We start from the raw sequence: 23,097 nt of genomic DNA on the forward strand, positions 1-23,097 counted from the left end.
CTGCACACCGGCTTTCTCTAGTTGGAGCGAGCGGAGGCTACTCTTCCTTGCGTTGCGCAGGCTTCTCACTGCAGTGGCTTCTCTGGTTGCGGAGCATGGGCTCTAGGTCGTGGGCTTCAGTAGTTGCAGTGCATGGGCTCAGTAGTTGTGGCTTGCGGGCTCTAGAGCGCCGGCTCAGTAGTCGTGGTACACGGGCTTTGTTGTTCCGCAGCGTGTGGGATCTTCCCGAACCAGGGCTAGAACCCGTGTCGCCTGCATTGGCAGGCGGATTCTTAACCACTGCACCACCAGGGAAGTCCCTATATATTTTTTGAATTCTTTTCCATTATAGTTTATTGAGTTTTCCTCCTTCTTGATCACTGAACCCAGCAGCATAGATATTTATGTGGGTAAAAACAATTTTAATTTCTAAATGTTAGCTGCAGAAACAGCATCATTCAGTTCCTAGGGGTATAAAATGCAGATTTGCTTTGGCTTTAAGACGAGGAAGTTTCTGACATCTTTGGAGTTCAGCGACCTTGTTAGCGTAGCAATCCTGATGCTACAGTTGCTTCGACTTCTTGCCCTTCTACCGAAGAGCTACACTAAAATACAGTTTTATTCCTATCATAAAACATCCATAGGCAGATGGAGCCATTTATTATCTCTAATCTTGAAATGGCAGCTTAGAGAATCCAAGGATTCTTGGGCTAGGGTGGAATAGTGCCCAGAGGGGTCCATGATACACATATGTTATCTTGAGGGGATAAGAACTTGCCTGCAAAAATGCTTTTTGGATCAGAGTAACAGTGACTGGTAGTACTTCCAATTCTACCAATAGAGGAAGTGCAGTTTTGTAGAAAAATGCTGAACTAGCAAATGACCTAAGTTTTAGTCCCAGCTACGTGTCTTAGCAGCCATGTGACCCGGAGCAAGGCCTGCACGTCCTAATCTCCCCAACTGGGACAGCACCTTTATTTCCTACCCTAGTAGTGAGGGTCACATGAGATAAGGTATGTGAAGGTAAACCATAATATTTATATGTAAAATCCCAGTTTTTAAAAGATGGGAAGAACCTCAGGGGTTGTCTAACCCAACCTTTCATTTTACAGATCTGAGTACTGATGGCCAAGAAAGTCCAGGTTTTGCCCAAGGTCACAGGATAGGGTAGTGGTGGAGCTGGGGCTTGAGTTCCCAGACCAATTTTCTTCCTACCATCTCATCCTCTTTGTCCATGGATGAGATATTGTTATTATTTCTCCTTTGGTTGTGCCTTTGCATTTACTGTCTTTATCATAAAATTGGTGATATTGCAGAGAGATTAGTCCTGCCTTAAGGAAGTACAGTTGGAAGTTCAGACGCAAGTTGCTTTCAGTCATCTGTGCATCGCACCGTATTTACTGTGGCTACAATGGGGCAGACTCTAGGCTCGGAGGATATAGCAGTGAGTACATCAGAGATCCCTGCCTTCAGGGAGCTTATCTAACACACACACACACACACACACACACGCGCGCGCACGCACACACGCACACACACACACACACACACACACCCTAGATGGTATCAAGTGTGTGGAGAAAAATGGGGCAGGAAAAGCAGATGGGGAGTGGGGAGTGCTGGGTTGGGTAGGTAGGAAGGGGAGATGCTGCTATCTTACATAAGATAGTCAAGGAAGGCCTTACTGATTGGATTATGTTTAAGTGGTGACCTGAAGTAATAGGGGAGCGAGCCACATGGATATCTTAGGGGAAGAGTGTTCAAGGCTGAAGAAACAGCAGGTATTCGAGCGCTCTGGAATACCTTTGCCTGTTCAACGAAGAGCAAATCAGCCAATACGACTGGAGCAAAGTGAGTAATGGGACAAGTGGAAGGAGAGGCCAGAGGATGGGGGATGACCGGGGCAGGGAAGCCGTAGGTCACGAAGCGACTTGTGGACTATTGTAAGAATTTTGACTTGGACTCGGTCTTTAAACAGGTGCAAAGCAGAAATTCTTCAGAAGACTGGGATGCCCTTGATCAATTGACATTCTGCTTTGACCCACCATTTTCTCTCTAATTCCTCATTTGGACTGCCCCCCACCCCTTTGGTTTGCGGCTCCACCAAGTGTTCTTTGTAAGTGCTCTTGACCTATTAGTGAATGTTCTTAAAGGAGAGAAAAGAAACAAAGGCCCAGTAGCTTCGTGTTCTGTATAAGGTTAAAATAAACTTGGGAGATGCTTCCCGGCATCCAAAAACCAATTAAGCAGGTTACTTGGAAGTATTTCTAAAAACAGCAGCACAGTGGAAACAGACTGACAGGTGAGCAGATGGGAGGACCATCGACTCAAATTTATTTCACAGCTTACAACTCAAATGAGCGTTCCAAAGTCAGAACAGCTGGCCTTTTATTCGGTAAGCCACTGTCCTCTGCTTTGCTCGTCTCTCAAGAGTAGGAATGGATTTTGCTCCAGTGGAAGTTTGTCCATCCGTCTTTGACTTTGCAGGGGAAAATCCTTTGTAGAAAACAAGCTCTTGATGTAAATCAGATTTCTCTGTAACGTCTGCTTCTTTCATGGGTTATGAAGTTTCTGGATTCTGGAAATCGATGGCGTTGGCCTCTTAGCTTTCATTTTCATAACCGTATTCATTACCTCTGTGCCTACTGTTATCTGATTCTGAGTAAATGGAATTTAACCAAGTAATCAAAAAGCAAAAGTCTTCAGGTTTGCAAGAAGAAACATTTTTTTAAACGGTATAGTGCATCTGAAAATCACAGCTGCCTTGAATTTCTGATTGTAAGTTATTCTGGAATCTTTCTGAAGTTTGAGACTGTCCTGTGCAAACTTTGCTTAAGTTTCAAGCAACAGGGAAGTCACGAAATTTGGAAAGGGTTATCTTTTGTCAATCATGGTCCTTTGTGGGGTACTGTGCTGACAGAGGATGGAGGAGAGACCGTATTCTATGGCTGAAAGGAGGGCTTGATACTACCCAGTGGGGATTTTGTTCCAATAATTGCATCAAATTGGACCTTCTGCCATGTTGCAGGTATAGCATTAATATTACTCATTAAGTCATATGCCTGTATGCTTCCCTCCCAACGGCAGAGGCACTGGCAGAATATATTTTCTTCCAAAGTGTTTGTTTTCATTGTTGCCCTTTAAAAATAATGAGTTCATTCTATTCCCTTGCAAGGAAAGTTACTCTAGACTGCTTTGAAATTGTATATCTTTTGTTGAGCACCTTTCTGCAGTGGTTCCATAGCTTTGTGTGCTGGGGAACCCAACCCGGCCTCTCTTAAAACTCCCAACCAAGCTGCCTCAGACTTGATTCATATAATCGTCCAGCCGATTTGACCTTTATATTGTTACCCTTGGCCAGGTAGAAGTCATGCAAGTTTCAGATGACCCTATCATGTGACCAGAGATCAAAGGTCAGCAGCTCCTAAATGTTCAGCTGTCAAGGTAGCCCATTCATCACTCTCATTATGTAACTGACAAGCTGACAAATGAACCTGGGGATAAAATTGTTCTCAACTCTTTACCTCCTGGATTTACACCCCCGTGTTGGGCCAAGCAGTCTCCGATGTTAAGTGGTTCCACGGGCCTGCTGGAGTCCCTGAAGTAGGGGGAGGGACTCCAGGAGTACTGTTCTCTGTGCCAGACCTTGTGAAGTCACCAGTTACCTACTTACGGAGCCACGTTGCAGGTCTACAAGAACTGACTGTGAGCCTGGTGTCCTCTGAAAGGGAGGTGAGTTTAATGTGAGTCCTCTGTGGACCCAAAGACACCCACGTGTCCCCCCCCCCACCCACATACCACCTTCAGCATCTTTGTGGTCCTTTGTGGTAGGTTAAGATGGTGCTATTTTCGCAAACTGGCTCAGTCTGAAGAGTCTCGTGTGAAAATTCACATGGACAGGACCCTCCTCCCGGGAGTCTAGCTTGGGGCTAGGTGCCTTTGGAAAACTGTTTATAACCAGGACCCAAACTGATTCTCTTGAGGTCTGTATTTTGGAACAGTACAAACAGCTTGAGATTAGGAATCAGACAATTTTGCCAAATCCTGACTCTATCCTTTCTTTAGCTGTGAATTGGACAAGCTATTTAATCTTCTGGACCTCCATTTTCCATTTGAGGACATACGTTTAATTAGAAGACTTATACAGTGCCTGACACTTAGTAGATATGATGGGCTATTTTTAATGTTTCTATCAGCATTATTACTATTCCTTTGGTCTGAGAGGAGATGTCATCAGGGAGGCATTGGCACGAGAGAATTGCTTTATAGTATCTCCCATAGCAACAAAAACCTCTGGAAAACTTATAAGGGCAGAACGGCAAGGAGATGTGAGGATTACACAGTATAATTACATAGGTTGGGAAGAAACCCTAAAGTAGGCAGCAGATAGTACAGTAGAAGGGAGAAGGGCATGGCATCCCCCTGGACCCCGAAAGAAAGAACAGAGATGATTATGAGCCATTCTGTTACCAAAAAGTGTCCCTGATTTTTAGACCAGTAGGAGGTCTTGTGACCTTGTCTCTTCATCTCTTGACCCCTTGGAGGTACTATCTGATCACCTTACCCTTCACCCCAGGGGCCTCTCTTCTCTGGTGGAGTCTTTGCCACAGGTCAGAGGAGCTATTAGCGGTGACCTGGAGTGGGACAAAGCCCTGCTTCCATATGCTAGGAGGACAGGGAACCCTGGTCAAAGGAAATTCCTTCTTGGATCCCAAGTAGGAACTCTAAATGTTCATTTTCCTTAAACAAAACCAGACACCCTGCTATTCATGGCCACTGGGCTATATAATATATTAATATTATATTTCAGAGAAATTATAGGTAATACTGGTGTTGAGGAGAAGAATTAGGAGCGATGAGAACCATTATTTACATGGAAAATGGTGAGTTCCAAACAAATGTGGAGAGCACAGTTATTTGCAGCAGCTGGGCTTGGCCTGGGCTGTTCTCTGTGCTACTCCCTTCTCCTCCCAACGAGGGAACAGTATAGGTTCACAGTAGGTACTCCATAAGCATGCTGATTGATTGACTGAGATCTAGACAGCAGGGTTTATCCATACTGAACAGCACAATGATTTCTTGCAAAGTGGCTGGTTATCCAGATGGCTGAATGGCATTATCCTGGTATTCAAAAGCATTTGGGGGATATTTGGCTTTTAGAGCAGCTAAGCAAGCTCTTCTGTCAGGCTTCTCCCTTCTTCCCTGAAATGTGAAGCCAAAAGTAGATTTTTAAATAACCAGAAGTTAAGTCGAGTCAAGCTTCTCGAGTGGTCATGGCTGAAAAAATAGTACCTGCTAAAAAGGTATATTGACCCACCCCATCCCCCCCAAAAAGAGCTGACCCATGGGCCAAAGTGTGGCTTTTCCTCACTCTGATGTGTGTTGACTTTACTGATCTGAGAACATTAACATGTGAGTCAGAGGCAAGAGGTTAAAAGCCTTTGAAAGAGAAAGTGAGAGTGTCCTTTGTTGGACCTCACTCAGGAGTTGGTTCTGCTTAGTGGTTCTGCAGTAGGTAAACTGAGTTATACAAATCAAACAAGCTGATTTCATACAACCACCTTAGTTAAAGTAGACCATCGTGATTCGTATGACAGGGCAGCTCTTTCTTTGTCAAGTTGTCCACAGAGCCATGATGGCAGTAACACAAAGTCCAAGAAGACAAATTATAAATTCGTTCACTCACTCTTCTCTTTTCAAAGCATTTAAAGTCTCAAGGGTAGATGATTATAAACAGGTCTGCATGCTCGCCTCACCTCTAAGACAGATTATTTGGAACAAAGTCTGGTGAGACCATGAAAAACAGTACAATGGAGTAGGCTCTTACTCAAAGTGAGATTTGAAATGTGGTGTTTAATGTAGACATCATGGAGAGTCAGAATTATTCGTGGAATCCCTTAAATGGTACATAAAGTACTATTAGGGAGTTAGATCCCGTGTTATATGAAAAAATACTTCTTTTTTTATATATATAAATTTACTTATTTTTGGCTGCATTGTGTCTTCATTGCTGCGTGCGGGTTTTCTCTAGTTGTGGCGAGCGGGGGCTACTCTTCGTTGCGGTGCATGGGCTTCTTGTTGCGGAGCACAGGCTCTAGGCACATGGGCTTCAGTAGTTGCAGCACATGGGCTCAGTAGTGGTGGCGCACGGGCTTAGTTGCTCCGTGGCATGTGGGATTTTCCTGGACCAGGGCTCGAACTCGTGTCCCCTGCATTAGCAGGCAGATTCTTAACCACTGTGCCACCAGGGAAGCCCCAATACTTCTCTTTTAAATATTGGAATAACTCTGTGTGGCAAGATGCTACGATTTTACTGGACCCAGAGAAACTAAGAACGGAGAACATGCAGGTCCCACATTGGTCTAGAGCTCCCTCCACAGCATAGAAGCCCATTGAGATTGCTGCCCCTTTACATCATTATTTCCCACTTTCTTCATGCTGGTCCTGGCAGTTGCGTTTTGCAGGTTAAACGTAGATTTGATGTGATATCACATCAGGGTTTTCTACTTGAGTGAAGCCTCTTAAGCCTTGGTGCTGGTTTACACCGTTTGAGGGAATGTATTGTGATGTGGCTGATACCCTAAAACAGCCTTCTGTTTGACATGAACCAGGATGACAGTCAACTCCTCACTGTAAGTGAAAATTCCAGAAAAAAACTCTGACTTGGAGAAGACTGGATATTTTCTGATGAAGTTGTGAGTCTAAATTGCTCTAGTCTTTTGGGACTTTCCTGGCGGTCCAGTGGTTAAGACTTCGCCTTCCAATGCAGGGAGTGTGGGTTCGATCCCTGGTCAGGGAACTAAGACATGCCTCGTGGCCAAAAAACCAAAACATAAAAAACAGAAGCAATATTGTAACAAATTCAATAAAGACTTTTAAAATGGTCCACATCAAAAAAAAAAAAATCTTAAAAAGAAAGTGTGATGTCTTTCACACTTATTTTTTTTAATGCATTCTTTTTAAGGGCTGTGTGATATTTCATTATCTGGTTGCACATAGTTTATTCTTTTTTTTCCACACTTATTTTTAAGCATGACACGCCCCCGGCCAATGTTGCCTAATCTGCTGTGTTTTAAAAATAGAACTTGTGTCACATAGGAAAGGGCTACATTTGTGCAGTAGTCTACATATTTTAAAAGGCTTTTATATTTTTATATATATTATTTAATTTTTATCTTCACAAAGTCCAGTGAACCAGGGAAACATGAACTTCGTGTAACAGTTGAGGAAAGTAAGAGGTTGGGAGGTTTTTCTCAGGGTCACTCCAGGAATACAGTTGACCCTTGAGTAAATTTGAACTAAGAAGGTCCCCTTATACATGGGGTTTTTTTCAATAAATATAGTCAGCCCTCTGTATCTGTGGATGCAGAACCCAAGGACACGGCGGGCCAACTGGAAGGGATTTGAGCATCCACGGATTTTGGTATGCAAACTGGGGGTCCTGGCACGAGTCCCCTGAAAATACTGGGGGATGACTGTATAATTAGAAGTAGTTTATGCTCTTAAAAGATGAAGATGTATCTTTTACTTCTATAGATGATAGATGCTTACGCTATGAGAACCTCAGAGTCATTAGAATGAAGAGAAAGTTTTGTCAGTCATTTGCTGTAATTATTGTCACAGGAACATGAAAAAAAAAAAGCATTTTGCTCCTTTCTTTCCCCGGAAATGGTTTGGAATCTCCTGAATATCTACGTTTGGCAAGAATAGCTAAGTAATCAGGGGATAGCACCCATTTTGGTCCAAATGGGAATCCATGAGAAAGATGGAATGTGGTGGAAAGGACAGCCAGCCAGATGTCCAGGGTCTGCGCAGCCCTGCTCTCCCACCTGCCATTGGATTAACCTGGGGAAAGGCAGCCCTCACGTCAAATGTGGTTCAGATACCTACCTCCCCATCTCTCTCAGGTTATTGTGAAAATTGAATAAATCAGTGCTGCATATTAAGATTCTTCGGGACGCTTAAACAATGAACAGAATGTACTTATTTTAATCAGGAGTTACTCTCTTCTTTCACATTAAAGAATTCTCTCTTAGGAGTTCATTTTTTTTGTCTCCTCAATGACCTGTGCTTGGTAATATTTCTCCATCAAGTTCTAGTTTTTTGTACTTTTTTTTAAAATTTATTTATTTTTATTTTTGGCTATGTTGGGACTTGGTTTCTGTGCGAGGGCTTTCTCTATTTGTGGCAAGCGGGGGCCACTCTTCATCGCAGTGCGCAGGCCTCTCACTGTCGCGGCCTCTCTTGTTGCGGAGCACAGGCTCCAGACGCGCAGGCTCAGTAGTTGTGGCTCACGGGCCTAGTTGCTCCGCGGCATGTGGTATCCTCCCAGACCAGGGCTCAGAACCCGTGTCCCCTGCATTAGCAGGCAGATTCTCAACCACTGCGCCACCAGGGAAGCACTACTTTTTTTTTTTTTTTTTTTTTTTTAACGCTTGTTTATCCCAATGAATCTTTTAGCAGGAACCATTTCTCCCCAAATCTTTATCATTTCATCAAGAGTAATGGAAATGTTACCTGTCCTTCTTCATTTGTTGCAAAATTTAGGGACGAGGAGGAAGACCGTACATGTTTTCTTAAAATCGATGGCCAGCACATTACTGTAAAACCTATTGATTAAAAACACAAAGTATAATGTTAGTCATTTAGTCTGTGAAGTGATGCAATAAGGGAAGAAATTTATTCTCTGGCTCTTGCATTAACCTTTTATTGACTACTTGCATACCCATAATTAACACACACTTTAGCTAAAGTGGTTAATTTCAGCATGGCGACCAGTGTTCACTAATGTAGCTGCGGTCCTCATCCTCCAAATGTAAGTGTAGCCCTGGGGGAATCAGCAGGCGGTGGGGCCCTGCGTGAGTTACACCTGGGAGAGGAGAGGAGGGGAACCTCTGGACAGTCGGCTGACAGGCCAGCCGACGTGACACCTTTCAACTGCTTCCTGTTACGTCACTAGGTCATTCAGGGAGAACCACTCCCAAGTAGCAAGAGTTTTGAGGGTAGCTACAGAGTCCTTTGAATTGAAATAATGTGAATTTGGGAGGGAGAGAGATGAAGCATATATTATTTTCCATAGCTCCCCTTGCAATGCCACATAAAAGGAACAGGGTTTTCTGAGTAGATCTGAGTTTATTTGTTAACCCTTTAGGATGGAAGTAGAGAGCACAAGGTTGAAAGGGGAAACTGTAGCTTCCTTACTGTTTAGCTGAGTTTCTTACTGTTTGTCTGGGCTCAGAATGATCTGCTATCCTTGATAAAGAAATTTTTAGGGAAATTTTTTTAACTTTCTTTAGAAAGGTCATCCAGCTCTGGTCATTAAAACTGGCTTATTTTTATTTTATTTTTTTAATTTTTTTTTTTTTTGCGGTACACGGGCCTCTCACCGTTGTGGTCTCTCCCGTTGTAGAGCACAGGTTCCGGACGCGCAGGCTCAGCGGCCATGGCTCACGGGCCCAGCCGCTCCGCGGCATGTGGGATCTTCCCGGACTGGGGCACGAACCCATGTCCCCTGCATTGGCAGGCAGACCCTCAACCACTGCGCCACCAGGGAGGCCCTGGCTTATTTTTGCACAAAGGCCAGTGTGGATGACACCAGCGCACTCTTGTTTTCTGGGTAGAAATTTGTCCCCAATGGAAATATTATTGGAATCGAAAACAAAAGCCAGGGATATCATGCTTTCACATGATCTCTGCACTGTATCAGCAGCATCTCAGTTTGGAGAGAGGACCATCAACATGCGCCTGGCAGGCAGGGCCACTGCAGTGGATGTTGTAGAAGGCAGGAGGGCACCGAGGGGTGGGACGCATGGCCGGCATATCAGCCAGGACTCTTTGGGTCGCAAGTGACAGAAAAACCGAACTCAAACAATAACAAGCTCGTGCAACTGAAAAAGTCTAGGCATACCTAGCTTCAGGTGAGACTCAATCCAGCTACTCAAACCGTATCACCCAGGACCCAGCCCCTTGCTGCGTGGTAGCAAAATGACTATGGTGGTTCCAGATCACATATCCTAATAGTTCCCAGGCCAGGTGATAAGAAAGCCTTTTCCCTTAGTTCCCAGACCAGTCCTTTGATGTACTCTCTCAGTCTTGCCCTGGAGAGGGTCACGTGCCTCCCCTAACCTCCTCCCTGTGGCTGGGAGAGTAGGATGTACTGATTAGATCAAACCAGTCAAGGCTCTTCCCTGGCTGTAGAGGTGGGGCCCATCTCACTCAAACCACGTGGCCAAGCATAGGGATGGGACGGATTCCCCACAGGAAACTTAGAATCTTCTTTGTGGGAAACTTGGGAAAAGACACAAGACAGCCAGTGTCCGCCACCATCAGGACTCCTGAAACATTTCCTAAGAGAACTCAGGGCCCCTTGATTCGGCGAGAGCTACAGAGCATGCGTGCTGAGAAACAATCCAGCTTTATTTCCGAGAAATGCCAAGTCAACCTGAAACAACTGCCGCTCAGACAGTCCAGCGACAGCACCTGTTATGAACTCTGGGTCTTCAGGAGCAACTGCTAAGTCTTTCTGAATCTGAGCATTTTCGCCTGTCACTGGAGAGTTGTAGCAGCTTGAACACATAAGCCTCGGCGTCCTGGAATGTCACATTGTGATGGGATTCAGCCACAAGCTCAATCTGCTTCAAGCCAGGAAGAGCTGCTTCTGGTTCTCCAGAGCTGCCCCCAGTCCAGTTAGCTGAACTGGTGGACTAGGCCACCCAGTCAGTTAGCTGAAGGGAGGGGACAGTCACAGGTACAATAGGCAGCCCTCTTGTTGGCATCTCCCATTGTCACTGGCACTCGTAGTAGAAGTAACGATAGCAACAATAGTATTTAATAATTATTGAGGGCTCCCCATGTGCCAGGCACTGTGCTAAGTACTTCTCATGTGTTAATCCATTTAACCTCCACAACAAGCCCATAAGTCATGCACTGTCATCGTCATCACCATCATCAGTATTCCCACATGACAAGTAAGAAACTGAGGCTTGGTGAGGTTAAGAAGCTTGCCCAAGATGTCATGCCCCAGGGAAGCAGCAGCTCCTGGTGTCCGGAGAACGTCTTTACCACTGTGCTTCCCCATCTTAGGAAATTAAGATGGAAGAGAGGCAGAATGAGGGAATTGAGCAGGAGAAATGGAAACCTAAAGGGAGATACGCCTTCAAGTCATTCTCAAGCCTTTTCTTTTTCAGTCCCACCATCCGGCATGATGTTGAATTGGACAATGTGCTTTGAGCTGGGGGCGACTGTGCTTCCTTGCAGGCGAATGCATTACCTCAACAGCAAGCCCTCTGTGGGGCGCAGTCGTGACCATTGAGAAACTGGCGAGGAGCACTGGGCATTAAAGGAAGAGTTTTAAAGTGATCTTGAAAGACCTGAATTAAGGCCCTGAAGAGACCAAACAAGGGGTTCTAGCTCTAGCCCAGAGGGAAGCAGTGGGTACGCACAGCTCCTAGCCTCTCAGGGCCGGCATGAGAAGGAGGTAGTACCCACACCGGCCAGTCCTTCCATGGGAAGAACAGTAGAAAATCAGAGCAACTTCACCCAAAAGAAAACTGGGTGGGCTTGGGAAGCTTGTACAATACAGGTGTAAGCGAACTTCTGCAGCAGGTGTTACCATTTTTAATACTTTCTCAAAATAAGGGGGCAAAACGCACTGCCAGGTGAAAAAGCATCTCTGTTGACTTTTGACAAACCTTATGCTATTCGAGGTGGATCAGCACTTATCACAGCCCTTTAATCTGCCAACCAGGGTAGTGTGTGCACAGATCGTTTACCCGCCGTGAGATGGAAAGGCTCAATTTGGAATAACTCTCCCTACCTGGTAAATTGAGCCTTACCCTCTGATTCTGAGGCAGAGAGAAAGAACAATTTAAAAAGCTTTGCAGAGTTCCTTTGTAATTAGTCGCAGCTTCCCTTGAATATTAATTTCCCCCAGCCCTTTCATGTGATTTAGAGGCTGTCTCTAGAACTGCAGAGATGCACCCACTGCAGTGAGGGGCAACATCTCAAACACCTATTATTATTAAGTACTCTGCAGAACGCGCCTCTGTTCTTCAGTTCTGTGTGGGCTTATCAGTGCAAACAGTTTAATATTTATGCTAAGAGGATTGTCAAAAGCAGCTTCTGTTGCTTTAATTCTTGTTTTAAATAAATAATGAGAACATTTAAACACATTACTCTTCTTGGGGCCCTGAGGTCAGCTAATCTTATTATTTATGAAGTGATGTGCTACATAATAGTACTTAGTGCATGTTAACAGACGCTATTATCAGGGCCCGATGCGGAGAGCTGAAGATATATTGGAATGTTATGTGTAATGTACGACGGATTGAGTGCACAGGATGCCAGGATAGCAATTAACCACCCGAGAAAATAGGTGTAAAGTTGAAGTATGTTTTCCCATGGGGATCCCCTCACCATTAATAATTCCCCAGAGGAGAAGATGTCCTTTAGTTAGGAGCCTGCTCGACCATCAGGCTTGGAAATAGGTCCAGGATGGTCCATTCTTTGATCTCTTCATCATAGTGAGTCCTACGCGGAAGACAGAGGATGGGTAGGACCCCTTTTTAATTGATTTAGAGAACAATGCCAAGAAGGTCAGGTGGGGTGGGGAAGGACCACGCAGCTCTCCCAGATGTACTCAGAGTATTTCTTTTTGGTGTATGCACTGTCACCGCCACGTGCTCCAAGAGAGTAGAGAAACTGTTCGTTTCTTATTGCAATTTGTGTTTTCTTCTGTCTGATCATCACTTTTCAGATACATAAAGCCAAAGCCACTGAGTTTTCCCAGACCAATTTCCAGTAAGCTGTGGTCTTTCGGCAAGGTAGATGCCTGCCAGGGTGCGATGATGTCGCCCCAACTTTTTTCCTACGAGGCTATAATTTAGTTGCGTATGATAATTAATTTCTCTACTATTGATGAATAATCCATTTAATAAAAACCGTGATTTAAGTGTTTTCCTTAGGGAGTCACTCTTGCTAGCCTCTTAATTTAATTTTGTGGAAGTTTTCTCCACCTATTCATCAGTGGAAATGATTATTAACCTCTATTTGCATATATCCTTATAAATCGGTCTCTCCTTGGAGTGCCTTTTTCTGAGCACAGCAGGCTGGGACACTTGTAAATCTCTGGGATCTCCAAAGTCAATCCCGGTCTGTAATATTGTTTAATCTATTCTTGGACGTTTTAATGCAGTAAATTCAATTTAATCTTTCCCAGTAATCTAGTAATACATGGAAATCCCTCAAACAGTTAAATCTGATAATGGCTTAATCACACACTTTAAATAACAGTCGAGATAATGAAAAAATAATTCACCATTTTAAAGGCAGAGTAACTGAATTTCCCCGATGATTGGCTTCTACAAAGCCATTAGAGGTAATACAGATCTGGGCATTGGAAAAAATAAAGAAGTTCCAGCACCATAAAGAACAATTCTTCCTTCTTATAAACACACCTGCTTTCTGCCGCCCAAACTCACCCTTGTGTATCATCACCACCGTCATAGCGGATTGTCACTGGGGCATTTGGCAAGGTCGCCCCAAGTTGCCCATGAGTTTGGGTCTTCCAGGCATTTCCTCCCAGGGGTAAACTGCCTGTTCTTCCTCTTTCAGGTGCCAGTCCCGAATTGCCCGAACTCTACCCGCGGATCAGAAGCCAGAGTGCCGGCCGTATTGGGAAAAGGATGATCCTTCGATGCCTCTGCCGTTTGATCTCACAGATATCATTTCCGAACTCAGGGGTCTGCTTCTGGAAGCCAGACCCTAGAGAAGGAGCACAAGTCTTAGCTGGAGGAGGAAAGGCTGTCTTTGACTTCTCTCCTCCAACCTTGTCATGGGCTTAGGCAAGGGGATTATGGGTAGACTGGGCCTTGGGATTGTAGACCCTGGGTCCCAGTTGGAAACAGCTAGGGAATGGAGCCCATGAATATTAAAATGTTTAAAAGTGACACAGCGTTATAGTGATTTGGTATTAAACAAGAACCTCCAACCCCCAAGGCTGTTCCCCACTTGGATTTTTAATGTGAGCCATTCCACTCCCAAGGCCTGGGAAGCGACCAAGGTGAGCCTGGCCTGTGGCAAAACCTAACCTACTTTCCTCCTTCCCAAAGCTTTGCAGAGACTCTGCAGGGGATGGCTCTCAGGTCGTCTAGGGGAAGACCGAATTTAGAGACGTTTAGCCCATTTTCTCACCACACCCTGTAGAGGCTGTGCTGTTCAGTATGGTAGCCACTAGGTAGATGGGGCTCCTTAAATTTAAATTCCATTTTAATCGTAATTAAAAAGTCAGTTCCTCAGTTGCACGAGCCACATTTCAAGTGCTTAGTAGCCATGTGTGGCTAGTGACTGCTGTGTTGGACACAGAACATTTTCATCATTGTAGAAAGCCCTCCCAGACAGCACTTCTATCAAAAGTTTGAGAGCGGGAGATTCTGTTTTCCCGTTCTCTGTAGCTGCTCTCCCCACAGGCGAAATAAATTAAAAGAGAAATGCCTCGTTGAAGAGTAGCCTCTTTCCCTTCTCTAGGACAGCCTGGGTTATGAGCCCTGTACTCTGCACATAAGAATGGAGCAGTGTTGAAGATTAAAATAAAGTTGACATCCTGTCTTTAGGAAGTTTCCCTGATCTAATGAAAGAGACACAGTCCTATTTACATTGCTTCCTGATTTTAGCCAGCATACTACATGTTGTTTCATAATTCCCCCGTTCGCACATAACGATGGGTAGAATTGAGGCTTGAAGAACCCTAGTGCCCATCCTGATGATGTCAGGGCACCAGAGAGACGATGAAGAGGTTAAAACTTGGGCTTTGGTTTTCGAGTGCCTGGATCTAAATGCCCAGTAGCTTGTGACTTTTGGTGTGTTACTGTGCCTTGGTTTTCTCATCTGTATAATGGGGATACTATAGGCACCAACTCATAAGGCGAAGATGAAATGAAATAACTTAGCTGCAGACTTAGAACAATATCTGACACATAGTTAAATACCCAGTAAATATTAGTATTATTATATGTCAGTAAGTGACCTGCTGTAGGCATTTTCCCCTCCCTTCCTCAATCTTGGTGCCAGTTTTGTCTTGTGGTGCCCTGAACCCACCTCTCCCTTTTGGGCCTGGCTCCCGACCTTTGGTGACCCTGGAAATCATGAGAATAGTTAGCCCCCCTCCCCAGCCTGTCACCTTCTTTGTAGTTGTTTGCAGTAGTTGGAAAGCTGAGGAGCTTTTTTGCCCCTTGAGAGGTGCGCTGAGAACCAGGCTCTCTCCCGCCAGCAGAATCTCGCTGGTTCAAGGTATGGGCTCATTCACATGGAGTCAACCCCAGGGAGTTCACGTCACACAAAGCAGGCGGGGTTTCCTCATCTTGAGACTCTTCGTAGACACTGGATGAATTCCCTGATGTCTTTAAGCCTCAGTCTCCCTGTCAGTGAACGATGAAGCGCTGCCTCTCAGGGTTGTGGGAGAGATGAAATGAAATCACGTAGGTAAGGAGTGCAGGGCACGCAGAAGTCACCGGCTGGGCAGCCTTGGGACCATCTAGCCTAGTGTTCTATTTCACCCCCCCAGTGTCTCTTCCTTGTCATAGTTCACTAGGTGCCAATATTAAAAAATCGGGAGATTTCATGTAAAATAAAAATGTGTGCATCCTCTTCAGAATTCAGAACATCTGGCAGCCCTAGGCCTCCATCCTGGCATGGCAAAGAGCTAGGTAGCGTCCTCTCAGGCAGGGCGTGAACCCTCTGTGGCCCCCGTTGCTCCCAATTACCATTTATTGTGAACCTGACTGGCGTTACGCCTTCGTGTCGGCACCCTCCAGACCTGCTTGCTTGCATCCCTAGAGTAGAAATGAATAATAATGTTGAGTGCTTACCCCCATATATGTGTATTACTATCGAGCTATATTTGTGGACTGCTTGTACCAATAGGTCATGTACATCATAAAACATGCATAAACAATAAAAATACTGAAAGGATGAGATAAGAAACCAAGAGAGGTCCTGCTATTTTCTCCTTGCACACCAGCAGGTGGGCCTGCTTCCTTGGCCTGGGGGGCGCCCAGGTGGAGAGAGTCCTCGGAGTCCTGCAGGTGGGGGAAGAGCCAGGGGTTGGAGAAGCCACTTCCAGGAGTGAATCCGAAAGGTGAGATCACGTTTGCTCGGAAGAACTGGTGGCTTTCACTAAGCATGAGCTCATCGTGTTTAAGGGTTACATACACTCTCTGAGGAAGTTTCAGGTGGGTAGAAGGAGGAAGGGCAAGAGATGATTTACAAAAAGGGGGGCTTCCCTGGTGGCGCAGTGGTTGAGGGTCCGCCTGCCGATGCAGGGGACACGGGTTCATGCCCCGGTCCGGGAAGATCCCACACGCCGCGGAGCGGCTGGGCCCGTGAGCCATGGCCGCTGAGCCTGGGCGTCCAGAGCCTGTGCTCCGCAACAGGAGAGGCCACAACAGTGAGAGGCCCATGTACCGCAAAAACAAACAAAAAAAAGGGGCTGCTGGGGTTGCTGACAGCCCAGTTCCTGCTCCTCCCCTGTGAACTGGTAAAGGACTTTCCCTGGGACACGGGCCATGTGTATGGTGGAGGAGAGGGAAGCTTTGCCCCTGGGACCACCTTGAGTCAGCGGTCCCCACTGCTTCCTGTAAGGCTTCCGCATCCCTCAGTCCCAGCTATCTTCAGAAAAGTAATCTGAGGAGGTAGATCCCTTTGCACTAAGATGCTACTGACTTCCCCTCCCACAAACCCTTCTTTTTTTTTTTTTTTGCGGTACGCGGAGTGTACCTGGGGACTGAGGAAGGGTGGCTTGGATTAGGAGGTCAGGGAATGAGGGTAACGGGGGAAGAGCTTCCCAGGAAAGGCAACAGTGGGGGACAACGGCCCGAGGCTGGAAGGTGCTTAGAGCGGGATGTTCAAGGAAGAAAAAGGACCACTATGGCCGAAGTAGAGAAACAGGGGAGAGTGAGGGAGATGCAGCTGGAGAGGAGGAGGACCTGCCTTTGGATTTGATGTCAAGCACCCCAAGAAACACGAGGGCTCTATGGGGGAGGGGTGGGAGTAACTTGATGTGAGATTCTTTTGCTTTTAGATGATCGCTCTGGCTGCTGTCTGGATTCCAAAGGGTCTCAGTCCAAAGGCACTGCTTTCTAACTGGGAGTTTCCCGCATCCTCGGGCCAGATCTTGAGATGGGGAAGATGTCCCGCCAGACCCTCTGAGTGCATGAGGTGGTACCCCCTCCTCCTTTTGCTTCCCCACAGCTCTGCACCCACCCCACCTGCTTTCACAGGCAGCCTCGGCCCAGGGGAGTTCACTAGACAGAAGAGAGGGTGGGGTCATGGCATCGCTCGGGACACAATTTTAGTAATAAGCTTCCAAATCCGTCACTAAACCAATCGAGGGATGCTAGAAATGAGATTCCATTGACCCTATTGAACGGACACTCCACATTCAGTAGGTTTTTGTGTGTGTGTTTCGAGGGAAGGTATTTTCGAATGCAACTTTTTTTTTTTTCCCTGCTCTAGTTAAGGCTGATTTTACCACTGGGCAAATTGCATACATTTGGATCGATGCCACGCTAAATACTGTTTATTTTGGACATCTGTCAGAGGCAAGCCCATGGAAGACGGGGATTCTTATTTGAAAAGGCAATTCTCATCCAAACAGATTGAGAAGGATAGGAGCAGCGCAGATTAAAATGCACTGAAGTGGTAACGCTGTTTATCCAGTTTGCCTTTGTTACTTTGTGATTAAATGGTATTTTTAATTAAGTTTCATTGGGAGCCATAGGTATCTCGGTGGTGAAATCAATTTGACAACCATAAAGGGGGAGGGAAGGCCCAAGAGTGTTGTAGTGATTGCGGCTGCAGGGAGAGCCCGGCAGCTTTGAGAGGCTGGGCCAGGGAAGGGGAGAGGCCAGAGAGGCGGCCAGGGATGATTTCCGGCATGATGGCCAGGGTGTCCATGGCTGCTGGTGCTTTTGGGGAGCCGATTCCAGGGATTGTCAGGAAAAGGGATACACCTGGCTCTCTCACTTACCCAAGCGACCCCAGTAGATTCCCAGTCTGCCGGGGAACTCCAGGAAAGGTCCAAAGGGTCTGTTTCTCATTTCTCCCTTATTAACAAGGAGAAAGGGTGAGCGCCCCCAGACCCTGTGCTGCAGCTTGGAAGGACCAGACCTCACCCCAGCCTGGCTCCTGAACAGGGCTGCCCCACCATCCTTCATCCCATCAGCCCCTGTTCTCACGGGACAGTGCCCCTTCCTTTCTCCCAGTACCCTGTCAAGGCAACACAATCGATCGATTGATCTTCCAGGTATCAGGCCCAAATCCTCCTCCCACGATTGAAAACTAGTCCCTGCGGCACCCCTGCTCTACCTTTCCCATCACCATTGATCAGGTTTTCAGAATCTTCTGATTCCTGGGTGGCAGGAGAAGCTTTTGGTTGCAGAGTCCTGGTTCTGTGTGTGATCCTAAGGCCAGCCTCCCTTTCAAGCCTTTGTTTTCTTGTCTGCAAAACGGGGATAATAGTGTGTCTACCACCTAAGGTCGTCGTGAAGGTTAAATAGTTGATGTGTGCGTAAAATGCCTCCAGCTGTGCCTGGCATATACCGGTCTTCAGTGACATACCAGCTCTAATGATTATTATCCCAGTTTCCTGTGATAACAGTTGTAGCTTCATTACCCGGGCAAATCACTTGACCTCTCTGTGATTCAGTCTTTGTTTCTGTAACGCCTAGCTCGTTGGACTGTTCTCTCACCGCGATGATTCACATTGTGTCTCCTACTTAGTACCAGAACAATATGTTACCATCCCATTCTATCCCATTTGCTTCTCACAGCTTCCATTTGTCTCTCGGCAGATGGCGTGGACCTTTTTATAAATGAGATACTCTGAAAAATGATTCCTTCATACTCCCCATTACTACAACAGGATTAGGTCACCGTTTGCAATTTTAGATTTGCTTTAAAAATTCTTGCCGTCACCTTTTAATGGATGATCTGTGTTCAACAATTGTTTATTGACTCTGAATGTCTAAGTACCAGGGTCAGTCTATTTGCAGGGGAGGGAAGCATTAATTAACTCCCAGCATCCGATTCAGTGATTCTTTTCCAATGATGCAGTTTGTGACTTTGCTTGCATTTTCTTTTCATCAGTCCTGAAAGAATCGAGGTAAAGTAGTTCCCCCGCACATGTGTGTCAAGCTAAATGGATAACAGCAGATACAGATCTGTTTGCCTGTCTGCACTTGCCTTTAGACAAAATTCATCAATTTTACAAAAGCTACTGACTAAACATGGCACCAGTACAAATAAGCGCTTCTAGCGTGAGGGTTTTCCCGTTGTTTTTAATCTGGTAAAGTGCTGAGGCTTCCTGCTGAGAGATGGGAAGTGCAGGCTTAGGACAGCACTGTGCCCCACAGATGGGGACCGAAAGGTCAAGGCCATTCTACCGGAAGTTTAGGAAAAGCCCAGTGGTTCCGGACCCTGTGTGCTCAGAGTAATCCCAACCCACTAGGTTAGTGACTGCCACAGGAAGCTGCTCCCCACTCATATTAAAGATTAAACAGAGGCCACAGATGAGCTAGCCTTTAGTGATGCCACTTTCAAAGGTACCCTTGCTTGCCCTTCCCAGCGTCCGAGACACGAGAGAGAGGGTCTGCAAGCTGCATGAAACTGACAGGAAATACGGGCGCTGTGAAGCCAGCACCTCTCCGGACAGGGACAACATTTGGAAGGACTTTGTAAACACCAAAGCCCTAGGCAAATCCAAGGAAGGAGGGTTATTATTATTTATTTTGTGAAACCAGTTTCATTTGGGTGCGTAATGGAAGAGTTTGCGTCCGTTTATCACTTCTGGTCAGGCAAGGCCAGTCTGACACTTAGTGACCTACGGCTCCCTTTTGGGCCAGAGTGTCGCTGCTCTTCCACAAGAATAGTCTCAAAGAGTATTGTTAAGGCCTCTTCTAAAATTTTTTCAGACACCACGCACCCCGCGAAAACACCTTTCCTGAGTCAGGGAGTGTTCAGCCCTTGCTCAAGTAACCTTGGGGCCTCGGGACGCACGGATGCAGGGAGCAGACTTTCATTTTTTCCTTGCAAATCTGCCTTCCCTAACTGAAAGCGCTTTTTATCCTTTCAAACAGTGTATTCAGTTTTTCACTTTGGAGCAAGCGCAGTTAACCTACCAACCCCGGAGCCCTGAAAGGGCTGAGTCAATTTCTCAGGGCAACTCAAACTCCTGATCGTAACTCATCCAACACAGAAAACAGTACCTCTGGTCACCCTCCCGCCCCTGCCCCCAGCTCTTCAGACAGAGATTTCCAGTTGATTACGCCTTGATTAGAGTCAGGAAAGAAGCAAGCCAGGTATATAGGATTCCCATTGTCCTTCCCTCCTCTGCTCCCGACCAGGGTCAGGCTGAGAGGGCTCTCAGTGAACACTGAACAATCAAGCCCTGTTTACCATGGACGTTTAGTTTTCTTTTCTCGAAATCAAAACAGAGTTTAGTAGGCAGCGTATTTCATACATGCCTCTTGATCAATGGAATGATCTGTCAGAAGCCATTAAAGCCCCCATTAGCTTGAATGCATTCAAAGCTAAGCTATTGGATCATTTAAAGGCCGCGGTGATTGTTTTAATATACTGTACATTGATTTCTCCCTGTGAGCGGCAACGTAAGTTTGAAACTAACTGTGTATGACTAAGGCTTCATTTACTGTCTCCAGTCCTCTGCAAAAAGCATGGTTTCACTTCGACCAGAAATGTCTGTGTATAGTTTTTAAAGAGATGCAGACCCCGGTAGATTTCCCAAGGTTTAGACTGGGTTGGGTTGGGTTTTTTTCTTTTTTTCTCCCCAAGCTTTCTCCCATTTCTTTGTGCCCACTAAGTGAACTGTGCGTGCAGAATGGGAGAGGCGTGCAGAATGGGAGAGGCGTCCCTGCCAACGATCTCGAGTGAAAGGCGGTGTGGGAAATTCTCCTGAAAGCACGAAGCCCCAGTTGAAGCCAAAATCGAAGTGAATTTGACGGCCTTGGGCCAGCAAAAGTCTGTGTCCAGCACAAAGCAACAGAAGTGTGACCGTGTCAGGGCATCCTGGCTGGGGCATCGTATGTTAAGTGGAAGGTGGAAGAGCCCACCTTTGGCTGCCATATTGCCATCTCTTGGTGGGTTGACCCTTCTGTGCCTTAGCCAAAATGGATTCTTCTAACAAACACTCAGTGATTCCTTCCTAAATACCAGAGTCTGTGCTAGGAGCACGAGGTTCTGTCCTCAAAGTCCCATTCTTAACCAGAATTTCTGGTCTCAGTCCCCTTGCTTATTTTAATACAGAGCCTGAGAATAAAAGAGTATTTTAGTCAAAGAAGCAATAGTTACCATATTTGCAAAGACATGTAGCCCAAAGAAAAGTTTTTGTACTTTGCGCCCATTTTACAGATGGGGCAATTAAAGCCCGGATGAGAGAAAGTAAGTTATTTAAGAATTACAGAAATGGGTTTTGAAGTTTCTGGTATATCTTGAGGTTTGGGAAGAATATGAACATTCTTAAACCCACCTCCCAAATAAACCTAAAGTATGTGGAAGAAGAAAGTGGTTCCACCTCCTTTACAAGTACAAGAATGGCCTGCCCTTCCAGTGGCAGCCCAGAAAGGAGAAATTTTGTGAGTCTAGGAAACAGTTTATGTGCCATTAATTTTTTTTCTCTTGGGCCACAAAGGTCCACAAAATTTTGGTGATATTAACTACCCAAAAAAGCCATTGGAATTTATGGTGCAGGATACTAAAATCAGAGGCCAAGTTTTATCATCCCAAACACTGGCAGGTCAAGCAAAAGTCACCATAGTAAATTCTAGAGCAGGAGTCAGCAAATTATGGCCCACTGCCAAATCTGGCCCAGCGCCTGTTTTTATAAATAAAGTTTTACTGGAACACAGCTACACTTGTTTGTTTACATATTATCTATCCATGGCTGCTTTTGCACTCCCAGGGCAGAGCTGAGTATTTGTAGCAGAGACACAAAGGCTAAAATATTTACTATCTGGTCTTATACAGAGAAGATTTGCCGACCCTTAGCCTAGCTCAGAGGACTGCTCTGTCACCTATGATCCTTCATGTTAAGTGATTCACAACACGTCTGATACTTAGTAATTACTCAACACATACGAAAGATGATGATAAATCTTATTATAGTGTCCCAACCAAAACACTCATGCCAAGACCACTCTCTATACAGCAACGTGGAAAAAAGTATTCAAGGGCAACGCCGTTAAGGGACAAAATAGGGTAGGAGCAAAACCCATGGCTCTTCCTGAATTAAAGGAGCCCGAGTGATGCAGGGAGGGGACGAGGGGAAGCCATCACAAGAGGGTGGAGCCGCTGCCTGCCTTTCAGGGTCAGGCAACTTCTCTCAAAAGAGGGCAGGTCTTCAGGGGAGCGAACTGCATCCCGATCTTCCCTGAACGGACAGGTAGAGAATCTTTCTGAGCACCCCCGAGCATTCCTGCCCCTGTAAAAGTGCTAAGATTATTCTAATGCCTCATTAGGAGAGGTGGTGATCTGGTCTACGATTTTTTTTTTTTTGAAGGTGGGTAGCGGGAAGCAGGGGGGTGGTCTATGCTTTCTAACTTACAGGGTTGACTAATGTGTCATTATAAAGGGTCAGTAAAACACAACTACTGCTTATTCTGTGGTTGACTTATCACCCAGAAGGCTCTGGCTCTTAGAGTTTCTATGAAGGAATTCACAAACGCTCATTTTTGTTCAGCCGTTGTAATGAAGTTGCGAGGTGAGCCTGGCTGTTCATTGATTTCTCCTCCATCCAGGTGCCGTCCCGTTCTTTTCACTTCCTTAAAGCTTTTGCGTTTTGCCCCTGCCGTCCAAACTCTCCAGGAATGCCCTGGGTCTTTACTGTCACGCTGCCCTTCTTGCCACCTAAATCCCTGAGTCACTTGTAAGTCACTCCACTTTCATTTGTGGGTCATTTTCATTTGTTCTGTCACCAGAGTGTTTATAAATACTATTTCACCTGTCAAATTCGGTTTCCATATTGAACTATAAGATAGCAGAAGGCAGAGCTCACGAGAGCCAATGTTTGCTTCCATCTTATTATATTCCATAATACTCAGAATAACACTT

The 23,097-nt window shown here is 45.8% G+C and overlaps 1 protein-coding gene across 4 annotated transcripts in view; it reads left to right on the forward strand.

Annotated features, from left to right (window-relative positions):
* The window catches only part of FTO (FTO alpha-ketoglutarate dependent dioxygenase), a 373,774-nt gene extending 359,801 nt beyond the window's left edge, over nt 1–13,973 (forward strand). For 3 of the 4 annotated variants that reach the window (XM_027092184.1, XM_027092191.1, XM_027092185.1), the window contains exon 9: nt 13,591–13,973. In XM_027092184.1, the coding sequence (XP_026947985.1) occupies nt 13,591–13,744 (154 nt within the window). In that variant the 3' untranslated portion in view covers nt 13,745–13,973. The remainder of the gene's footprint in view (nt 1–13,590) is intronic. The other variant, XM_027092188.1, reaches the window with a different exon arrangement.
* The last annotated feature ends 9,124 nt before the right edge of the window (nt 13,974–23,097 follow it).

Source organism: Aethalodelphis obliquidens, unplaced genomic scaffold (assembly GCF_003676395.1).
Source record: "Aethalodelphis obliquidens isolate GAN/ISIS:26980383/991018 unplaced genomic scaffold, ASM367639v1 scaffold75, whole genome shotgun sequence".
NCBI lineage: Eukaryota > Metazoa > Chordata > Mammalia > Artiodactyla > Delphinidae > Aethalodelphis > Aethalodelphis obliquidens.